This window comes from Otolemur garnettii, unplaced genomic scaffold (assembly GCF_000181295.1).
Source record: "Otolemur garnettii isolate 467f Iridium unplaced genomic scaffold, OtoGar3 scaffold00015, whole genome shotgun sequence".
NCBI lineage: Eukaryota > Metazoa > Chordata > Mammalia > Primates > Galagidae > Otolemur > Otolemur garnettii.
The window spans coordinates 17812872-17835727 of NW_003852410.1; the positions used below are offsets into that span (position 1 = coordinate 17812872).

Consider the following 22856-nt stretch of genomic DNA (forward strand, 5'->3'; position numbering starts at 1 on the left):
AGCCATAGCACTCTACCCAGGGAGACAGCTTGAGGCTATGTCTCAAAAAAAAAAAAAATTATGTTTTGTTTATTTGTTTGTTTGAGACATAGTAATACTCTGTCACCCTGAGTAGAGTGTGGTTGCTCATAGCAACCTCAAACTCTTAGACTTAAGTGATCCTCTTGCCTCAGCCTCCCGACTAGCTGGCACAACAGGCATGCACCGCCGCACCAGCTAATTTTTCTATTTTTAGTAGAGACAGAGTCTTGCTCTTGCTCAGGTTCATGGAGAACTCCTGTGCTCAAGAGTCCACCTGCCTTGGCCTTCCAGAGTTCTCAGATTACAGGCGTGAGCCACCTTGCCCAGTCTAAATTATGTTTGGGGGGGGGGTTTGAGACAGAGTCTCACTTTGTCACCCTTGGTAGAGTGCTGTGAAGTTATAGCTCACAGCAACCTCCAGTTCTTGGGCTTAGGCGATTGTCTTGCCTCAGCCTCCTGAGTAGCTAGGACTACAAGCACCTGTCACAACACCTGGCTATTTTTTGTTGCACTGTGGCTGGGGCCAAATTCAAACCTGCCACCCTCAGTATATGGGTCTGGCGCCCTACTCACTGAGTTACAGGTGCCGCCCTAAATTATATTTCTAAAATATTAAATAGGCAACCCATTGGGGGACCCTTTCCATTGTATTGGAAGATTCACTGTCATCTAATAAACTATTACTCCATTGCTGCTGCTTGTCCAAAAAATAAAATGAAATCTTAATATATTGGGAAAATATATAAAGCATAAATTAAAGATCATAATGGAAATAGTCAAATGTCTAAAGTTCAGGAATCTGTGTCTTAAAAAACAAGCGTCAAGTAGACTCTGTCTTCCAAACAAGTTGGTGAAGGCCTTCCCTGTCATGTTTCCTAGCCTCCCGATGACGTGGAAATTGAATTTGTACCTCATATTTTTCATTTCCTTGTTTTACAGTGAGGACAGGGTAATTGAGCACTATTTGAAAATCAAAGGTCTGACTCGGGGTCAAGCCGTGGTTCAGTAAGTATCTTTCCTTCCTCTTGCTCAAGTCTCCCATTTGAAGATGTCATTTGAAATGATTTCTGTCGTGTGGGTTTCATGTGCATAGTACTTATCTGGCTGGAAATGTATTTCATGAATTGAAAAATGTCTTGGGTCATTCCATACATTGGTGTCATCAACTCAGATGCCTACCAGAGTCAGGCAGGTCATGAAAATGAGAAAGACAGACCAGATGTAGGGCAGTAGGAAATGCTGGGGACTTTGGTGTATGGGAAAGCTTTCATTCATGGTTACTTAGCTTCAGAATTCAGGCATAATACTGTTAGATCCTCTATTTCGCAAGAGAGCTGGAAATTCTTTTTTTTTTTTTTTTTTAATTAGATAGAGTCTCACTCTGTTGCCCAGACTAAAATGCTGTGGCATCATCATAACTCCCAGCAACCTAAATCTCTTGTCTAGCCTCCCAAGTAGCTGGGACTACTTGGCACTCACCATAGTGCCCAGAGTTTTTCTGTTTTTAGTAGAGGCAGGATCTCACTCTTGCTCAGGCTGGTCTTGAATTCCTAACCTCAAGCAGTACACCCTCTTTGGCCTCCCAGAGTGTTAAGATTACAGGCGTGACCCTCTGAGCCTGGCTGAAATTCAGATTTTTAAATCTCCATTTTAAACATTGGGAAGTAATTTTAAGACAATTTATATAATATGAGCCAAACAAAACCTATCTGGAGGCTGTGCTTGGTTGCCTTATTTGTGATTCTGCTTCAGACAGAACACATAATGTGTTGGTGTTGGATAATCTGTTTCTTCATACTACCAAGAGCAAACCTAGGTAACTTACTTCTGCATTTTATGATTTCAAAAATAATTTTATGGTTGGGGGTCACCACAACATGAGTAGGAAGGTTAAGAACCACTGACTTAAGAGTTACCACCCATTTACTGAGAACTTTTCACTTGCTACCTTAAACTTTTTAAATGATAGAAACAAAATCAGTATTTTATCTGTTTGTCTTTTTGAGACAGAGTCTCATTCTGTGCCTTGAGTAGAGCACTGTAGCATCCTAGCTCACAGCAACCTCAAACTCTTGGGCTCAAGTGATCTTCCTGCCTCAGCTCCCTGAGTAGCTGCAATTACAGGTGCCTGCCATAATACCCTGCTAGTTTTTTTCTTTTTAGTAGAAATAGGGTCTCGCTCTTGCTCAGGCTGGTCTCAAACCCCTGAGCTCAAGGAATCCTCCTGCCTCAGCCTCCCAGAGTGCTGAGATTACAGGTGTGAGCCACCACGCCCAGCAGCAAATCAGTTTTTGAGTGTACTATTGGCATAGTAATGGTAAAGTAACTTTTATTCCCAGAGAAGTTTAAATATCTGCTGAGGGTAGCATAGAGCGTGTGAGAACTAAAATAAGTACTTGGAGATTGTAATCTCCTGGTCGGTGTATAGATTTTCCTCACACTCATAGTTCTTTCCTCTAATCTCACTTTTATACCAACTTCTGTGATCTCAAGGCAGAAATCAGAAGTTAGCAGTCCTAAAGTTGAATCTTTAATACTTTACTTGTGCCTGTTTTCTGACGTGGGGGAGGAAGGAAGAATAATTTCCCTGAAGGATTTTACTTTGGACTGGGGGACATTTTTAAAGATAGGTTTATCTACTACAAAATTCATGCTTTTTTTTTTTTTTTTAAACAGAGCCTTACTTTCTTGCCCCCAGTAGAATGATGGCATCACAGCTCACAGTACCCTCAAACTCTTAGGCTCAAGTGATCCTCTCACCTCAGCCTCCCGAGTAGCTGGGAGTACAGGCGCCCACCACAACACCTGGCTAGTTTTTAGAGACAGGGGTCTTGCTCTTGCTCAGGATGGTCTCGAACTCCTGAGCTCAAGCAGTCCACCCACCTCGGTCTGTAATGCTGGGATTACAGGCATAAGCCACCTCCGCTGGCTTTCTAAGAGTTTTGACTGTGTTTAGAGTGCCTTTATTGTTTTTATTTGTGAGATAAACCAAAAGTTGTTATTGTTTGTGTTATTAAGCACTTACTTTAAAAAATATGTGGAATTTGGGTCTATAATACAGTATATTTCTAAGCCAAAAAAATCTTAATGTACAGAAGAGAACATTTTCTATAGCTTTTTGAAATTGTGGGTCTATTAGCAACTTCCTACCATTTGGGTAAGTTACAATATATTATTCCCCAGAATGGTTTATTTTATTTCTACTTGAGTCAAAAATATTAATCATGGCTATAATGAGGAAAGTGGAAACAAATTGTTTTTTTTAATCATTTTTCCCAAAAGGGTTCTGTTTTACTAAGATTATGATATATATTCATTTCCCATAGGTATATGAAAATAGTAGAAGCACTGCCAACTTATGGAGTCCATTATTATGCAGTAAAGGTAAATACTTTTATATGACTGGCCCTCATAATGTCCATATATTTTACAAGAGTTACTGCATAACACCAGCTTTCTAAAATCACATAAATCAATATGCATGTATGTAAAATTGTCTCTAGAAAATTGCAGCATTTAGAGTATGATTGATTTCCTTAACATACAAAAGCCCAATTATGTCTTGTCATTTTTAGCAAATTATAAAGCATATTATTTTTGCAAAATACTTGATATGTTCGAGTGTATTCCCAAGACCTCGCTTAGTCCTAAGATTTCAGACTGATCACTTTTTGATATACCCCCACCCTTGCCAATTTTTTTCTTTTCTTTCTTTCTTTTCTTTTTTCTTGAGACAGAGTCTCACTATGTTGCCCTCATTAGAGTGCCATAGCGTCACAGCTCACAGCAACCTCAAACTCTTGGGCTTAAGCAATTCTCTTGCCTTAGCCTCTCAAGTGGCTGGGACAACAGGTGCCCACCACAATGCCTGGCTATTTTTTTGTTGCAGTTGTCATTGTTGTTTGGCAGGCCCTGACTGGGTTCCAACCTGCCAGCCCTGGTGTATGTGGCAAGCACCCTAGCTGCTGAGCTGTAGGCACCAAGCCAATTTTTCTTTTCCAGTTGTTCATCTTTCTAATACTGCCAAGTGGTCAGCTGCCAGTGTTTTTTTTATGAGAAACATGCAGTCTCCAGTGTTATTTTAACAGCTTCATAAAATGCTAAAATTTCCACAGGATTTATAATACCCACTTTTGAATCAGTATGTTTTGTATTTACGTAGTATTTTCATAATATTTATAAGCAGAGAAAGATTGACAGATACTTTGAGATGATGATGAAAGATGACATATAGTGTTAAGAAGGGAGATTGGTTTGAAAGAGGAATAATTTTATACCTGATCTGTTCTTGAGTAACTTTTCACATTATGAGAGTGTTTACATCTCTGTACAGTTCAAAGTGGTAGAGAATTAGATAATAAATACTTGCAAATACCAATTTAACTTTAATTTCTACCGATTCTGGTTTGCATATGTGTATATGCAAATCATCCTTAATTTTGGCAAGACCTAAAAGATAAATCTATGAAAAAAATACATTGCTCCCCTCACCTCAAACTAATTATTCAAATATCCGTCATTGAATTGCAGTTTTCCAAAAGGGTTCTTTGATATTCCCATGTTCATTGTTAATTGTATTATACACATTAGGATTTGGACCACTTTTCTCATCTTTGTAATTCTTTGGAAATTTCCCCAACCTTTTATACCTGGTTACTAATTGAGAGAACAAAGAGCCTTTTTTCCCCTAATGGATAACTGCCTTTACTGGATTAATTCTTAGTTGAATTACTTACATTTTATTTCTTCTCTCTAACTGTTCAATCAAAACAGAAATGTTTCATTCTTTTTGATGGTATTAATAGTATTGTTATGTTTTGACTTATAGATCTTATTTGAAGAAACTCTAACAAGGCATTTTAATAACAAGTTAGGTTTTTAAGTAGTGTTTTATTTACCGAGACAGCTTTATTTTGACTTGTTGATACTTGTTAAGGGATCAAATGGGTAGATATTAATTCATCTCTGGAAGACTTAAAAATTAGGTCTTGGTTCTCATGCTTTTCTGTCTTTCAGGATAAACAAGGACTTCCTTGGTGGCTTGGAATCAGCTATAAAGGAATCGGCCAGTATGATTTACAAGATAAGGTGAAGCCTCGGAAAGTAAGTGTAAAATATTTTTCACATGTAAAATAAATTGTAAAATGTAAAATATTTTTTATAACTAATTTATGCATCATTTGCACAATTTCACATCTGGTCACTCCTTCTGTGGTAATAACTATGGTGCAGTGGCTAGCCCAGTGCTCAAGTCCAAGAGACTAAGGTTGCTGTGAGCTATGACACCATGGCACTCTACCCAGAAAACAGAAGTGAGACTCTGTCTTTAAAAAAAAAAGGATATTGATTACGTCAAGCATATACCATCAGATTTCTGTTTTAAGTTAGTATGAAAAGGATAATGCCATCTATTTTATGCATTTTATATACATATTCAGACCTATACATATTTAAATTAGGTAGACATTTAGATGAATTATAAAGATACAGGTCAAAATTTTTGGTGCTAATTATCTCTCAGTGGTACAGTTGTTAAGTAACCTTTCTACTACTGCTGGTATCATTTACTTTGTTTCTCTTTTTATGTTGTTGTTGAGACAGAATGCAATAGGGTCAGCCCTACTGTAGGACCCTGTTGCCCTTGCTAGAGTGCAGTAGGGTCAGCCTAGCTCACAGCAGCCTCCAGTTCCTGGGCTTAAGCAATCCTCTTGCCTCAGCCTCCCACACAGCTGGGACTATAGGTACCTACCATAACACCCAGCTAATTTTCCTATTTTTAGTATAGATGGGGTCTTGCTCTTGCTCAGGCTGGTCTTAAACTCCTGAGCTCAAGGCATCCTTTCATCTCAGCCTCCCTGAGTGCTAGGATTACAGGCATGAGCCACTGCACCTGGCCTGTATAATTTTATACAGTAAATATATTTGTTTTTTGTAAAAAAAAAAAAAAAAAAAAAAAGACAGAAAGAAAAGAAAAAATCAATGACATGCTATTTATTTATTTTAAGAATTGTTATCTATCAGATTTGGATTTATAGAAGTAAGTAAAGTACATTAATTCCTACTCCAAATTTGGCTATGAAGCTGCTCCTTGACGCATTAACAAGTGTGTAATATTTTGGCCCATATAAAAATTGATGAACCTATGTAGATTGTCATCCAGCTGCCGTTGGCCTCCTTAGCATTGCAGTGACATATGGACTGACTCATGCTGCCCTGGTTGGTTTTGCCACTCTCCCTGTGCTATGCTGGGAGTCACAGGAGTGAAACAATGGCCTCTAATAACAGACCAGACAGGCCTCTAATGATCAGGCTACCTGCGGTATCACAACCCGACATCACAGCCTTTAATAAATAACTCTTATCATTTACATCTGTCTCTTGCTTTAATGTGTATTATTAGAAAAATAGCCATTTTCTTCGTGAAGTATTCTTGGGATCATACCCCAGGGCTCTTCATCTTCTAAGTGGCCTTGCAGCCTCAATCAATGCTCAGTCTTCCTTGAGTTATGAAAATAAATAACACGCTCCTCCTTTCCCATTTTATGTTTGTGAAATATAAAACTGACGCAGACACAAAAGGGCAAATCACAAGTCCTTCCCACCCCCAATACCGATCCACCTCTCCTGGATCAGTCCCTGGGCATTGAGGCTTTTTTATCACAAATTATCAATGAAAACAATAAAGTATCATTCAGCCGCTGATAGCAGGACAGCAAGGCAGCAGTGCTCAGTCATATAGTTAGCATTTTGCTTATATAACCCCTGTGACTGAGATCAATTTAAGGAATACTAACTTAGGTTCCAGGAGGAAAGTGAGTAATATCATTCCTGCTTATATTTCAAATTTTATTTCTAAAACCAAACTTTTAATTAAACCAAAAATGAAGGGCATCCAATTGTTTCATATATTTTTAAAAATAATTTTTATTTATAGCTGCATTCTTTTTTTAATCGAAAGTCAGACACTACAACAATGTGTCGGTTAGGGAAGGAAGTCTGTCTTCAATGCCCGTTCTTCCCCCATGATAACTAAACACTGTTAAGAGAATGATACTGATTCATTTTGATTTTTGTTTATATGTCCCAAGCATTTTACAAAGAGATAAATCCACACACATACTTTGCCATATTTCTCTAGCTCATTTATAAACCAATTTCTTGGCCCTCTTTCTATTTTTCTTTTTTTAATACAAAATCTCAATATGTCACCCTTGGTAGAGTGCTGTGGCATCACAGCTCACAGTAACCTTAAACTCTTGGGCTTAAGTGATTCCCTTGCCTCAGCCTCCTGAGTAGCTGGGACTACAGGCGCCCGCCACAATGCTCGGCTATTTTGTTTGTTTGTTTAGCAGGTCCAGGCCGGGTTTGAACCCACCAGCCCAGAGCATGTGGCTGGCGCCCTAACCACTTATCTTAGGGGCGCCCAGCTTTGGCATTCTTTCTAAAGCTGCCTGGTGTTACATTATGTGGAAAACCATACTTTAACCAGTTCTCTTTTGATGGACGTTACGGTTGTTTCCATTGAGGATGGGGGAATGGTGGAGCTAGTTTGTGGAACAGAATAAAGAACCCCAACAAGGCAAATAATTAACCCATAGTTTGTGTCTATTTTGTAAGACCAAAGTATTGCTCCTAGTATTTTCTTAGGGTTGACTTCACCTATGTTAATTTTCTTTCTTTCTTTCTTTTTTTTTTTGCTAATGTATTTCTCTCCTGAATTTTAAGAAATAACTTTCAGGGCTGACACAGCAATTCCCACCCGTAATTCTAGCAAGCTGTGAGGCTAAGGCAAGAGGATCACTTGAGCTCAGGAGTTCCAGACCAGTCTGAGCAAGAGCCAGGCTAATGCTACAGCACTCGAGCCTGGGGCAAGAGTGAGACTAAAAAAATGGGAAAAAAGAAAAGAAAGAAGGAATTAACATTCAAAACTCTTTTAGTTTTTCCCAGTCTTGCATGTAAAATATAACTTTAATCAACTCACAAGTGACTTCTTAGCTAATGTGGCTTGATAAGTTTGAGATTCCCAGAATGTAAATGCATCCGCTAAAAGCAACCAGGCCTTCTCCCAAAATACTGGTGAGTCAGAACCGCACGGTAAACATTGCAGTTAATTTTCTCTCCTGTGCTCATGACTCAGGCCCTCTTTACATTCACAGTTTCATGGAAATTGGCAAATATTGCTTGACACCAATCATAATCAGTTTTGCTTGTTCACTGCAGAGTCTAGATAAAGAGTCAGAAACGACTTCCTTTTTTTGATTTGTAGAGTTTTTCTCTTTCATTTTTAATGCCACTCGATTCAAAAAGGACCATAAATCGGCCCTCTGGTGTTATCATCTTCTTGCCTTCTTTTTCTCCATTATTTTGGGGGGTGCCCACTCTGTCCCATTGTTTGCTTCCTCTTTTCTTCTGTGAAAAATCTGACAGTGGGTTTTGCTTCCATCTACTGTATTTATTTTTCATGTCCAAACAGCGTAAGGGTTTAATTGGAGTGAGGATGTTCCACAAGTCTCCGTCCTGGTCCAGCTCACAAATGAAAGAATGCATAATTTAAAGGGCTGTAAGTACTGCCTCACAAAGGGAGGATGGTGCTGCAGCTGTTTGTGTGGACCTATGCATGCAGCATATTAACCGATGGACAGGTTAGAATGAAGGCCAGATTGGCAAATTTGAAACAAGAGTTTCATTAGGAACTCTTATTATGGGAGGCCTTAAGCTGTTCAGCCTTATTATAATTACATAGTTTAAAAGCAGGCCAATAGGAGGGAAATTTACCAAGAGAGAGACTTTGCTGGAGGACTTTTTTTTTTTTTTTTTTTTTTAGACAGAGTCTCACTTTGCCACCCTCCAGAGAGTGCTATGGCGTCACAGCTCACAGCAACCTCAAACTCTTGGGCTCAAGTGATCCTCTCACTTCAACCTCCCAAATAACTGGCACTACAGGCGCCTGCCACAATGCCTAGCTAGTTTTAGAGATGGGGTCTCCCTCTTGCTCAGGCTGGTCTTGAACTCCTGAGCTCAGGCAATCTACCCTCTGTGGCCTCCCAAGTGCTGGGGTTATAGGCATGAGCAACCACACCCAGCCTAGAGGGCTATTTTGAAAAGGGATTGGTCCAAGATCTGTCAGCAGAGACCTTTTAACCTTTCGACTTAGTCTGTCACTGCCCATGAACATCAGAAATTGCATTTGACTTCTTTCAGAGCACCCAGCAAGTGCGCTTAATGTCTTTTAGCTGCAACTTTTTTTGCCAATCTAATGTGCCGATAAATTGTTGCAATCAGTGTAATACAATGATATGTGCACATAGGGCCAGACTTTAGGAGACATCCCAAGCTCTGTTGCTGGGGTCTATTTACTATGTGAGCTTTGGCATGTAAAGTGGTTCCCTCCTCTGTACCATGGTAGTGCCACCAACTGCTTAGGGGTTTGTAAGACTAAATGAGGTTGCATTTGATACCATGGCTGATACAGTCCTCTGTAACAGCAGTGAGGGAGAGAGACAATAAAAGAAATATCCTTGGATCACTATGTGGTTGGAGATGCTGCTACAAACCTGTAGCCCTACTGTGTGGTCTAAGAATCTACACTCAGGTTTTCAATTTTCAGAGACTTAGAAGCACTCCCTTGCCCTCTCAATTCATTAACCATAATGCCTGAAGGTGTGATCCAAATTAAGAGGAAATTCTTGAATCTGGAGCTACAAACCACAAAAATTTAGGGTATTAAAAATTCAGATCATAAGCGAGTAGTTTTACTTTTTAATCCTCCCTTTGTGCATGAATGTCATTGCCAACTCTGATGGAATGTGTGACAACATACCAGAACTCAATTCCAAATCGTAGGACTTAAAAACTGATGAAGTTTCCCTTGAAACGAAAATGCAACCTTGTATGCCTTCTAGATATTATTCACTGAGTATTTCAAGATCTGTTCCTCACAGAGAAGTAGATGGTGGGTCAGTGGGTAAGCCACACATTAGTGTATGTCCTGACAGATTTATACCCCTCCCGCAAATATTTTACCTGGGAAAACCAGAGCATGGTAGATGCCAGAGGTAGGAGAAATGAAATGGCTGTCAAGGTGTCCTAGGTAGTCTCTGGTGGGACAAAATGCCTTTCAAGGTTAGTATCTTTTAGTTTAATAACATGCTAAGAAAGACCCAAGATGAACTTCCTCACCCTGGGTATTTGGGGCCAAGGGGGTGTTAGCCTGCAGTTAGATGATTGAAAAAGAGAGAGAGAGAAAGAAAAAGGAGCAGTGCCTGTGGCTCAGTGGGTAGGGTGCCGGCCCCATGTACTGAGGGTGGTGGGTTTGAACCCGGCCCCGGCCAGCTACAACAAAAACTAGCCAGGCATTGTGGCAGGCACCTGTAGTCCCAGCTCCTCGGGAGGCTGAGGCAAGAGAATCACTTAGCCCAGGAATTGGAAGTTGTTGTGAGCTGTGACACTACGGCACTCTACCGAGGGCAACAAAAGTAAAACTATGTCTCAAAAAAAAAAAAAGAAAGAAAGAAAGACAAGAAAAAGATTGGAATTCCCAAATGCTGAGAGCCAGATGAATTAAGTAATATGCACAAAATTCTTTCTGTTTTCTTGTCATAAAACTACAGGTTCCTTTTCTTTAAAGGCAATGCCTTGCTTAGTTTCCTAAGCACAGACATCTTGGCCATTTCTTTTCTTTTTTTTTTTTTTTTTGAGACAGAGCCCCAAGCTGTCCCCCTGGGTGGAGTGCCATGGCATCACAGCTCACAGCAACCTCTAACTTCTGGGCTCAAGCGAGTCTCCTGCCTCCGCCTCCTAAGTAGCTGGGACCACAGGCGCCCGCCACAGCGCCCGGCTATTTTTTGGTTGCAGCCGTCATTGTTGTTTGGCGGGTCCGGGCTGAGGATTCAAACCCACCACCTTAGGTGTACGTGGCTGGCGCCTTAGCCGGTTGAGGCATAGGCACCGAGCCATCTTGGCCATTTCTAATATTGTGTTTCTGCCACCACCATGCTACCATGGACCTGATTACAGCTGCCTCTAACACTGCTTAAATTCCAGATGAGGTTGACTGTAGGAGAAGAGAATAAGTGCTCTCAAGTCGTATTTTTTATATTATTATAGCTAAAAAAAATTGGTGTGGAAGAAAAAAACTGGATTACAAAATGTCAACCAGAGACCAGTCCGTCCTGCTGGTGAAGTGTCTATCTGATCTTTAGCCACACTGATAATCAGTCTGATTGTTAAAACCATCTTCAGAGTCTGTGGGAGGAGAGCTCCAGTCCCACAGCGTGGGTTTGAAATGATAACCTGCTCTGCATGCCCACTTACCAGCTGGCTGATTTGGAGCTGTCACCGAACATCTGGGCAGGGAGAGGGGTCTTCATTGTTTCAACTATTAAATCCAAATAATCCCCTCTCTGTCTACTTCACAGGTTCTGTGAGGACCTGAGGAGTTAGTGAGTTCCTTCCCCTGCGCATCATACTTTTAGTGTACAGGATGTATATGGGAAGTCTGTATTTCTCTTCCCCTCCTGGAGTTTATCACAATTAGAATTTTAAACAGCTCTTCTAAGACAAAGAACTTTCAAAAGATTGGTGGAGAATTGGTAAAGAAAGTGGGAAAAGAGTCCGAGGCAAGCCTTTTTACTGTTCATAAGTTACCAAGTCTAATTGCAAGGGCGGCTGGAAAGTATTGTCTCTTGGTGAGTGCCGTGGGCAAGGCCACAGGTTCTGCTACCAAAAGGAAGCAGGAAAAATAGATCGTGAAGGAGATAAGTAGTCTGTCATACTGTATTTTGTTTCCTTTGAAGTTTTATAGGGGGTGGTTGGTGAGAACAAGCAGAGAAATAAAGACAATTAAAGTTTTTTAATTATTTTATGGAAACAAACAGTAATGGGAAGGGGAGGACATTTGGTGTGTTCAGGGAAGGCTTCTCTGGGAAAGGTACCATTTAAGCTGAGACCTGAAGGGTAAGAAGCTCATGAAGAACAGGGTGGGTTATTCAAGTCAGAGAACAGGGTATGCTGGTGGGAAGATGGTAGGCATGTTGTAGAAACTAGGAAGACCCCATTAAAGTTAGAGCCTGCACAGTAGGAGAGCTCCCTATAGAAATGGAAACTGCTTCTAGTAGAGGAAGTGGCTGGTGGGCAGGCAGAACCATCAGCTGTCCATCATTCATTCTGTTCCTTTATGCGTGGTATGTATGTGAATACGTGGGCATTCACGTATGGCTGAATTGTTGGCGCATGAAGAAAAAGGAAAGGTAGCTGTAATAGGATTGACCAGTCTGAAGGTTCGGGGAGAAGAAACTGGTACATAAGCACTGTGAAAAATATTTCTGTGGCTGGACGCAGTGGCTCACACCTGTAATCCTCACACTCTGGGAGGCCAAGGTGGGTGGATTGCCTGAGCTCGCAGGTTCGAGACCAGCCTGAGCAAGAGTGAGACCTCATCTCTAAAAATAGCCAGGCATTGTGGCAGGCACCTGTAGTCCCAGCTACTTGGGAGGCTGAGGCAAGAGGATCACTTGAGCCCAAGAGTTTTAGGTTGCTGTGATGCCCTGACACTCTCTGGAGGGCAGCAAAGTGAGACTCTGTCTCAAAAAAAAAAAAAAACGAAAATTATTTCTGTGAAGAGGTATAAACACTGGCTCGGCGCCTGTGGCTCAAGCAGCTAAGGCGCCAGCCACATACACCTAAGGTGGCGGGTTCGAATCCCCAGCCCGGGCCCGCCAAACAACAACGATGGCTGCAACCAAAAAATGGCCAGGCGCTGTGGTGGGTGCCTGTAGTCCCAGCTACTTGGGAGGCTGAGGCAGGAGACTCGCTTGAGCCCAGGAGTTGGAGGTTGCTGTGAGCGTGATGCCATGGCACTCTACCAGGGGGACAGCTTGAGGCTCCGTCTCAGAAAAAAAAAAAAAAGAGGTATAAACACTAAAGATACTTTTATTATACAGGGTGTCCCAAAGGTTGCCATACATACAATGGGAAATTATAGCTAAACATACCATCATTTACAAAATATTCATTACAAAATTCTATAAAATGTGAGTTTGTTAATTTTCCTAAATATGGTAATGTTTGGGGACACACCCTGCATATGTGTGACCGATGATTGACTGGATTGGGATTTTCTTTTTTTTTTGGTAGCAGGATTTTAGTGATAAACTAAAGATATCAAATTCATCCATTGTTACAAAATTTTTTTGTTTTTTGAGACAGCATCTCACTTTGTCACCTTGGTAGAGTGCTATGGCATCACAGCTCACAGCAACCTCAAACTCTTGGACTTAAGCAATTCTCTTGACTCAGCCTCACCTGGGACTACAGGTGCCTGCCTAACACCCAGCTATTTTTTTGTTATAGTTATCATTGTTGTTTAGCTGGCCCAGGCTGGCTTCAAACCCACCTGCCTCATTGAATGTAGCCAGCATCCTAACCACTGAGCTACGGGTGCCAAGCCCATCGTTACCAATTTCTAACAATAAAGTATAATGTACGTGACTCTGTATTTTTCCAAAAAAATACATTCATCCCATTGCATTTGTAACGGTCCTAAACTAGTACATACAAAGTTGGACAATCAAGTTGACAAACTTGTCCTAGAAAAAGTGCTATGTACCTCATTGCGGAGTATCACTGCAGTCACCAGATGGCCAAGGGAAGTCCTTCGAAGGTGCGTGGATATGAGTATTGACAGGAAGTCATTAGAGCAGCCCTGGGCAGGAGTTAGAGATTCAACCACAGAGGAAACTTGGGTGAGATGACATCATTTCAGAGGGTCAGGTGTTTATATTACACATTTCTTGATACCCAGAATTTCTTCATGTAAACTTTTCTGAAAATAGTATTTCTCGCTTCTTGCATTTCAGGTGTGATAGATAGTTTAGTGTAAGGTTTTGAGATCACATTTGAGAAAACAATTTGTTTTTACTACCTAGTCATGTACCGTTTGGATGTGTTATGAGGTTTTAGTTCACAGCTGACATTGTTAGCCAGGCCTCTTCTAATCTGATTAATTGTGGTTAAGTCCCTCTGGTAAGTTAGCCAGCCTCTTCTAATCTTATTAATTGTGGTTAAGTCCTTTCTGGTAAGAAAGCAATGTGAATAACCATTTGTTTCTAAACGCATGATGTAGTTGAAAGAATGGAACTCCAAAATTCATAATGTTAGAGCAAAAATTACCTTCTTCATCAACAATATTTTGCCTACGAAAGCCTAGGTATATCACCACATCCTATTCTCAGAGTCAGGGTTTCTCATTCTCAGCACCAGAGACATTTGGGGGCCATATAATTCTCATTGTGTCCTGTGCACTGCAGGATGTTCAGCAGCATTCCTGGCCTCTACCCCACTCGAGGCTAGTAGCACCCCACCCCCTACAGTAGCTTAACCAAAAATATTTCCAGAGATCACCAAACATTCTGGGAGTTGGCAATTGGGAGGGGTGGAGAGTGGTACAAAATCACTGTAGGTTGAGAATTACTAATCTAAGTAAAATTAGAGGGACTCAAAGTCCTGTTCTGCAAGTGGCAGCCTTAATTGCATCTTTCTTTTTTATTGGAGATAGAACTGATAATTACTTTTGTCTTTGTTTGTTATAAACGTAGCAAATGCCCATATCATATTCTTCCCGAGTGAGATAGGCAGCATGGCTTATTTTAGTAACGTGCAGGGGCTGGGACCTGGCTGCCGTTTCCTGTACGTGAATCCTAGGTCTGTCCCTAGTCAGCTGTGTGACTTTGGTCATTTTACTTAAAGCTTTCTGAGTCTCAGTTGTCCCTTTTGCAAAGTGAGGCTAACAGTAGCACTGCCCCATCTGGTATTGAGAAGACTCTGTGAGAGAATGCATGTAGCATCTTAGTGGTGCACACAGCTGGCTCCTGGGCACTTGGTGTATGTCAGCTGGCACTGTTGGTATTAACTGTGCACATTTGTTGTCTGGCTGTCACTTCTACTAGCCTGTCTCCTCAAGAGCAGAGACCTTGTCCCAGTCATACAAACATTTGATGAATAGAAGAATGGCTGGCTAGAAAGAAGGTGGATCAGTCATTCTTTAGAATAACCCATAATCTGCAAAATTCTATTTTTGTAGCACTCTAGAAGGTACTAACAGTGTGTTCATGCTGTGTAAACTTGTAAAATGAAAAAAAGAATAAATTGATAAGACAATTATTTTTGTTTTGCTTCCGGTAGTAGCAGGGGATAGCCCTGTGTGAGTCACTGATGTTTGGTCAGTCATACACTGCAGCTGTGACCATCCCAAATTTAGTCATTTCCAGGTGAATTTGCAGTTAAATGATTAACCTATATTCTGAGTGCTGTTAAAAAGCCATGCCTCTGCTGACGTCTGTCATGTCCTGGTCCAGTCTTAAACCTTTAGATGACTTCAACTTTCAATTCATCAAGATTTTTTTTTAAAAGTTTGATTCCTTCTGTCTGAGGCTTTCCCGAGATCTTTCACGATCCCAGGGAGGTTTCCCTAGCCTGTGGCAGGAACACACACACTCCTCAGCACTTTTGTACATGCTGGGGCACATTCCTTCTCTCCAGGTACCTCAGGCAGGACAGAGCTTGCTGCTATGTGTTGCCCGTGGGGTGTGCCTGTGACCAGCCCCTCCTCCCTCACTTACGCCTCTTTGACACAGGAATAGTGAACAGATTTCCTACCTAGAGGGTGTCACGAACCCCCGATGAAAACAAAATACAGCAGATGGTTTGTATGGATCCTGAAACTCACAGAATGAGAAGCCTGGGTGACACAAAGTCAACAATAACCTGGCTATTTCTCATTTATGAAAAGACAGATGTGGGATCCAGACAGCTGTTTCTAGTTCTGTTTCTGCTATTAAGTGGCTGTCTTACAGAGACGGACTGAGAGTCCTTCATGCAAATCCAACTGGCTTTGTCACTTACTGAATGTTTATTCTAAGCCAGGCACTGAGCTGAGTGCTTCACAAACATCATCTCCCATAACCCTTCTGACAACCCTCTAGGGCAGGCATCGTTGGTTCCATTCTACAGATGAAGAAACTGAGACTCAGGCAAGTTAAGCAACTTGCCAATTATAACACAAGTACAAATGGTGGTACCAGAACATAGGCCAGTGCCTTCTGACTTGGTTCAATTGGCTCATGTCAGCCCCGTGAGGGAGAGGACCTGTCCCTTAATTTTAAGACTGATAAGACCAGGACCTTGAACTTAGGAGGTACTCAAGAAATACCTGTTGACTGAAAAGGAATGAATAATTTACTCCCAGAGCTACTGAAGTACATGTCCCCCTGTCTTCTAAAAGTCCCACTGCTTTTCCTCATAGTCTTTTCCTGCCAGAGTTTAGTTGTAGCCTCGGATATTTAGGAACAATTGTAAAAATGGGATGGGGATGAGAAGGAGCTGATACCTTCCAACTTTCTAAGTCTGTAAAAATGGGTGAGATCTAACCAAATACTACAGATTTCAAAGAAATTGCTTAAATATTTAACACATTCATTTCATTAAAGTATACTAATGTGTAGCAATTATTCTAAAACTTCCTTTACATGTAAGGGTAAAGGGAATTTCTTCAGATTATAATCATTTATATAAGTTCACTTTCAAATTAGGATTTGATTCCCCTGTGGTTTTTGATACCAGTTTTAAATTTTTGATACTTTACTGTTTGAAGTCAGGGTGACTTGTAACCTTAAGATGCATTTTCCTTTTATTGTAATTTCTTGATTATCTTTTTGTTAATATTATCAGTGTGCCTCATCTTTTTATATTTTATCTATCTGTTTACCTTTTCAGTGTTAAAGTAATCCCAGGTATTATTCATCTGTCACTATTTACTTCCTCCTTCTGATCACAAAGGGCACAGCTGATCACCTGTTAAGTGTAGGGTAGAAAGAAATCTGGAAGACCTAATTTACAGTTTTACTTTCGCCTTAAAACTATTTCCCTTTCATCACTAGCAGCATGAACTCTAAAATCAACAGAACTTCAAACTCATAGATTTTAGTAAGCACTACATAAACAATAATAAATACTAATTATTAACTATTATACTTGTAAAGTGATCGCTTTAGAAAACATTCCATTTCTATATTCTTAACTCTTATGTCACAAGGCAAATAATGCTCTTCTTTTTTCCAAGAGTGAGACTTTTGGCTTATGCAAAATATTTTTTTTCAGTTATTCTGTTTCAATATGAAAATTACAAGTGTGTTTGTGAACACACGTACAGGCATTTATTATATAACAGTTCTACCTTATAAGACACTGTTCCCTGTAGGAGCTGTATGGATACCAGTATTCCCCAAATACTAGAAATGGGAAGAGTACTTTGCTTCCTTTGAACTGTGATCTCTTCCCTCAATTGCAGGACGTTTTCTTTATAACCCTTCATCTTTCAGGTGATTCCGAGTATTCCTTATCCTGTGGCTCACAGGCTGTTTCTTTCTTTCTTCTTTTTTTTTTCTTGACAGAGTCTCACTATGTTGCCCTCGGTAGAGTGCTGTGGCATCACAGCTCACAGCAACCTCCAACTCTTGGGCTTGAGCAATTCTCTTACCTCAGCCTCCCAAGTAGCTGGGACTACAGGTGCCCACCACAACACCCAGCTATTTTTTTGTTGTTGTTGTTGCAGTTGTCATCATTGTTTAGCTGGCCCAGGCTAGGTTCAGACCTGCCAGCCTGGGTGTATGTGCCCAGCGCCGTAACCGCTATGCTACAGGTGCAAAGCCCATAGGCTGTTTCTTTAATGTAGAGGCCCCAACAAATCAGGCCGGCCTGGTGGATATTTCTTTAATCCATTTCCCCTTCTCTTTCCATTAGTCTGAAATCTCTGCATGATTTTGAGCAGAGTGGCCTCTTATTTATCCTTAAAGAAAAACACTGGAAACAGGGAGGGAAACAACCCTGGTGAGCTGCCTGCTGTGTGCCAGGCATTGTCCTAGGCACAAGCCATGAGCCATCTTTCAGTAAGTGAATTCACCTCAGTTCCACTGCCAGTTTTGGAGTTTCATTCTGGCCCTCTAAGGTCAAAAACATATAAATAAAAAGCATAATAGAAGGGTGGCACCTGTGGCTCAAGGAGTAAGGCACCGGCCCCATATGCCGGAGGTGGTGGGTTCAAGCCCAGCCCCAGCCAAAAACTGCAAAAAAAAAAAAACACACAATAGAAGAATGATTTCAGAAATTTCAAAAGAGAATCTGGCTTATATCCGGCTGCCAGCTAGGTCAAGTGCTACTAGAATTAGCAGCATTTTCCTAGCAATGTCAAACTGTGTAAGCATCACCATGATAATAATATGAAAGATCTAAAATTGGGATCTCCCAACTGGCTAAAAGTCGAAAATCTCACCATTGTTTAAAATAGGCCAACTTATATTCATTTTATATCACTTTTTATTATTTTAATTTTGAAAAATACAGAAGAGTGCGCAGAATATGACAGTGCTGGCAAAACCACTTAAATTAATGGTACTAATATTTTGCCATATTTACTTCATCTTATTTTTTTATTAAGAGAAAACATTACTAATGATGTGGAAGCTTCAGTCTCCCCTGCCCCTCACAACCTCTGACCCCAGAGGCAACCACTGTTATGAATTAAGTTTGTGACATTGACATTTAATTTTATACTATTACAGGCACAAATATGAAATCACATTTAGCACAAACTTTTAAGATTTCAGGTGGGAAAGAATGGTGCTGCTTTTCAGACTTAACGAACCCAGTCTCATCCTTTTCACTTCTTTTGCAAACCTAGCTACCATCTCATTCAAATTCTCTAAGCTGTAGCCCTTCACCTTTTAAAGGGGGGGGTTGCTTTGCAGAGAGTGTGTTTGCTCTCAGTGCAGGGACATGCTGAATAAAGTCCAAGGCGCTAGGGTTTCACATTTGTAAGTGATAAGAGGGGGAGGAGTGGCTTTCAGAGATCATGTTTCAAGTCCGGCCCTGGTTTTATATGTGTGGGAATGGACGCAAAGGAAAACACAGCTGAGCTTCATTGTAACTCTTCCTGTAGAACCTGTTCAAGTGGAGGGTGAGTAAACCTGGGTAGAAATGTCTTCCTAAAACAGCCTCCGGTGAAATTCTTCCCTGGGTTCAAAGCAGCTTACTCCCGGGGAAAGTATCCGGCCGAATCCAAACTACCCCTCGTTTTGGAAAGGTCTCTTTTTGGGAAAATCTGCCACCGAGAACTTTGCCCTTCCTCTCGCTAATGGGAAGAAAGAAAGAGTGGAATTGGGGAGGTGTCGCTCAGTAGAGTTGCTGTCAGAAATGTGTCAGCCGTGGGAGGCTCGGTTTGTGAAACTGAGTTACACCTAAGTGTCTTATGAAACTCAGACCAGAACACACCGGCACTGCTGTCTGGGAGAGGAGAGGGAGGAAGAAACTGAGGTTTTCCTTACGTTTCTGTCCCATTTTTGGAACCTCTGAATTTAAAGAAATGAAAGCCTGAAGTTGATGGACATTTTCAGAAATTGGTATGTAGCTTTCTACTTTGAACAATTCCTCTTTGAACCTGAGTGAGTGTTGTAGTTACAGACATCTGTGTGTGCAGATCGCAGAGGGCTGCTGCGTTCTTAGTGTGTGCTGGTTTGTTTCACTCTGGGATTGGGGGTCCGGTGTGAACACAGGTGACCACAGCTGCATATGCCTGGGGACCTCAGCTCACTCTGTCCCTTTATGTGTTTGTGAGAAGGCTTGGCTCCTGTATTCCAGGAAATGGTTCTGCTGATAGTGCATTGCAGAGACGTGCTTATTATTCTAGACAGTTAAAAATGCTGTCTTAAGATTTCTTTGAAAATAGTTAAAATATCCAGCCAAAGTCTAATAATAGGATGAAATCGCTATGCTCTTATTTCCCCCCAAAAAAGATGAGGGTAGGGGGGTGGCAGAGGAGAGGAATTAGACCATGAAGTCCAAGTTGACAGCCCAAGCTGACAGCCCAAGCTAAGGCTCAGGCTAGTGCAGGGTCTACTATACTGGGTTGGGAAAGCCCAGAAAACATAGCAAAGCACATTCAGGTCTGTGAATGAACTGCTTTTTATCAAATTATTTGGCTTTAAAATGCACACTGCTGGTAAAGTCCGTTTCTCTCAACCAACTAGCAGGTAACCCCGAATGTAGGGCTAAAGGATCAGCAGTGGGCGTGTAGAGATTGGGATCTATGTTCAAAAACTAGAGCTTTCTAGTTCAGAAACCCAGCGCAGGCTCCAGCAGTCTCCTTTCACCCCCACTCAGCCCCCAGGTGCTGGCTTTGTGTGGCATTTAGGGGAACTCTTGTCATGAGTAGGAAACTGGTATCTTGAGAATCACCCCTGCCTGGGGTTCCATTTTACTTTCACTTTGCACTGTTCTGAAATTCAGTCTCTGGTCTTACTGAAACATTCCTTTGAATATCTTTCCATTTAATTATGAAAACATCTTTGAGCAAAAAGCTGTACTTACTGGAATCTACGCAGATTTCCTTGTTATATAGTTGAGTCAGAGGAAAAACAGTATACACGTTCCTCCATAGATGCTGGGTTTTATTGTTCAAGGAAGATTTATTGATAAGGTGACGTTTAATAGGTAAAGATTACTGTCAGAAGCAAGAGTAAAATGATTTCAGGTTGTAGCTTATTTGTAAAAAGACTGACTCACCTCCCTATTCATGCTTGGTTTTATCAGTGTACCTACTTGGGAACTTACAGTCATTTGATTATTAAGCCGATTCATAGACTTAGTAAAAATAATTAAAGATGTGTGGCTTTTCTGTCTTCTTGATTTTTTAGTTATTCCAATGGAAACAGCTGGAGAACTTATATTTCCGTGAGAAAAAATTTGCCGTTGAAGTTCATGATCCGCGAAGGTGAGGACCACAGACGTTTTCTCTGTGTGACCCGGGTCGCTGTATGAGTAATGCCACCAGGAACATTTCTGCGCACGTTGTGTGTGAATATGTGTTCTCAGTTCTCATGGGTATACACCTGGGAGTTGAATGGCTGAGTCATGGGGTATCTCTATCTTTAACCCTTTGAGGAGCTGCCAGGCTGTTTTCCAAAGTGCTGCACCATTTTACATCCCGCTGCAGCAGCATATGTGGTTCTGATTTCTCCACAGCCTTACTAGTATTTTTAGTTTATTTTTAGTTTTGTGTGTGTGTTAACAGTCATCCCAATGGGGGCAAATGGTACCTTCTTGTGGTTTTGATTTGCATTTCCCTCCTGACAAATGACACAGAGCATCTTTTCATGGTTTCATTGGCCATTTGTGTATCTTCATTAGAGAAAAGTCTGTTCAGATCCTTTGTTCCTGGTCACTTCTGAACTGTTCCTCAGTTCCAGGAACTGTGATGTTCCTGGTTATTTAAAAAACAAAAGTTGCCAAGTTATCAACGTGAATTTAAATCAGGATGTAGCTTCTCTAAGCTTTTAGGAGATATTCTTAATCATTCCTAAGTGAATGCTTTGCAGTCCCAAGATTAAGGTTTATAGTTGTTTTGAGGCCAGAGGGTTGGGAGGAAACAGCTGTGACAAAAAGATGACCCAAAGTGATAAGCCAGATTCCTACAAGGAACATCAGCCTCTCACACACACACAAATCTGTCCGTGCCCCCCCCTTCCTCTTTGCCTCTGGTGCACAAACAGGGCTCCGAACCAGTTTTGAACCCACATATTTCAGCCAGTATTATTGCGAGCATCTTCAGTAACTTCAGAGCTGGCACAATCTGTCTAGATCTGAGATGTTCTTCTCACTTTGAGATAGGTGCTAATCCCACAGGTCTTGGTTGCTATGTCTCCAAAATATTATGACATTTATTCTTTACCACTTGTGATGGGCACACATCCTTACAGTTTTTTTGGTTTTTATTTTTTGAGGGGGGGTTTTTTGAGACAGAGACTCACTCTGTTAGCCCCTGGTGTCGTAGCTCATAGCAACCTCAAACTCTTGGGCTGAAGCAATCTTCTTGCCTCAGCACCCCAAGTAGCTGGGACTACAGGTGCCCACCTTGATGCCTGGCTAGTTTTTCTATTTTTGATAAATTTTCTATTTTTAGTAGATATGGGGTCTTGTTTTTGTTAAGGCGGCTCTTGAACTTGTGAGCTCAAGCAATCCACCTCCCTCAGCCTCCCAGAGAGCCAGCATGACAGGTGTGAGCCATTGCACCTGGCTAATAGTTTCTAACTAAATGTTTTTTTGTAGAGCCTCTGGTTTGACTGATTCCTTATCAGCTTCTGAGAGTGTGCTTACCTGTATTTAAATATGCTGGCTTATATAAAAAAAGATTACTAGTGTTTGATTAGTTTTGTCATAAAAGAAATATATCAGAAATACACGGGCCCTATTAGCAGAAGAGTCTGTGAGGCTGAAAGACAAGTAAGAGAAGGATGCGTTGTTACAGCACTGCCCACAGGTACATGTTGTATGTAGCACCTGGCCAGAGGGGAATAACTGGAGTGCTTTCCTTAATCTTTCAGGATTTCGGTGTCAAGAAGAACCTTCGGCCAAAGTGGCCTCTTCGTACAAACATGGTATGCAAACTCTTCTCTCATCAAGTCCATCTGGGTAATGGCAATTAGTCAGCATCAATTTTACTTGGATCGGAAGCAAAGCAAAGTAAGTAACCAGCAGCATTTTATAGGGAGAAACTCCAGTCCTCACTTCGCTTTCTCTTCAGAAGATAAGCTTTTTTAGAAAAACGCAAGGAAAAAAGAACTAGAAGAGACGCAACTTATGCATTTTTACTCTTTCAGGGTTTTTTTGTTTGTTTGTATGTTGTTTTTTTTTAACTTCTGACTGTTCTAGTTTTTTATACTTTTAAAAGATGGGTGGCGTGGCACAGTGCCTCACGCCTGTAATCCTAGCGCTCTGGGAAGCTGAGG

General features: G+C 41.1%; 1 protein-coding gene across 4 annotated transcripts in view; it reads left to right on the top strand.

Annotated features, from left to right (window-relative positions):
• FRMD4B (FERM domain containing 4B) overlaps positions 1-22856 on the top strand; it is a 163410-nt gene that overhangs the window by 116775 nt on the left and 23779 nt on the right. For all 4 annotated transcript variants that reach the window (XM_023510692.1, XM_023510695.1, XM_023510694.1 and 1 more), the window contains exons 9-13: positions 961-1026; positions 3348-3405; positions 5038-5124; positions 20766-20842; positions 22452-22590. In XM_023510692.1, the coding sequence (XP_023366460.1) occupies positions 961-1026; positions 3348-3405; positions 5038-5124; positions 20766-20842; positions 22452-22590 (427 nt within the window). The remainder of the gene's footprint in view (positions 1-960; positions 1027-3347; positions 3406-5037; positions 5125-20765; positions 20843-22451; positions 22591-22856) is intronic.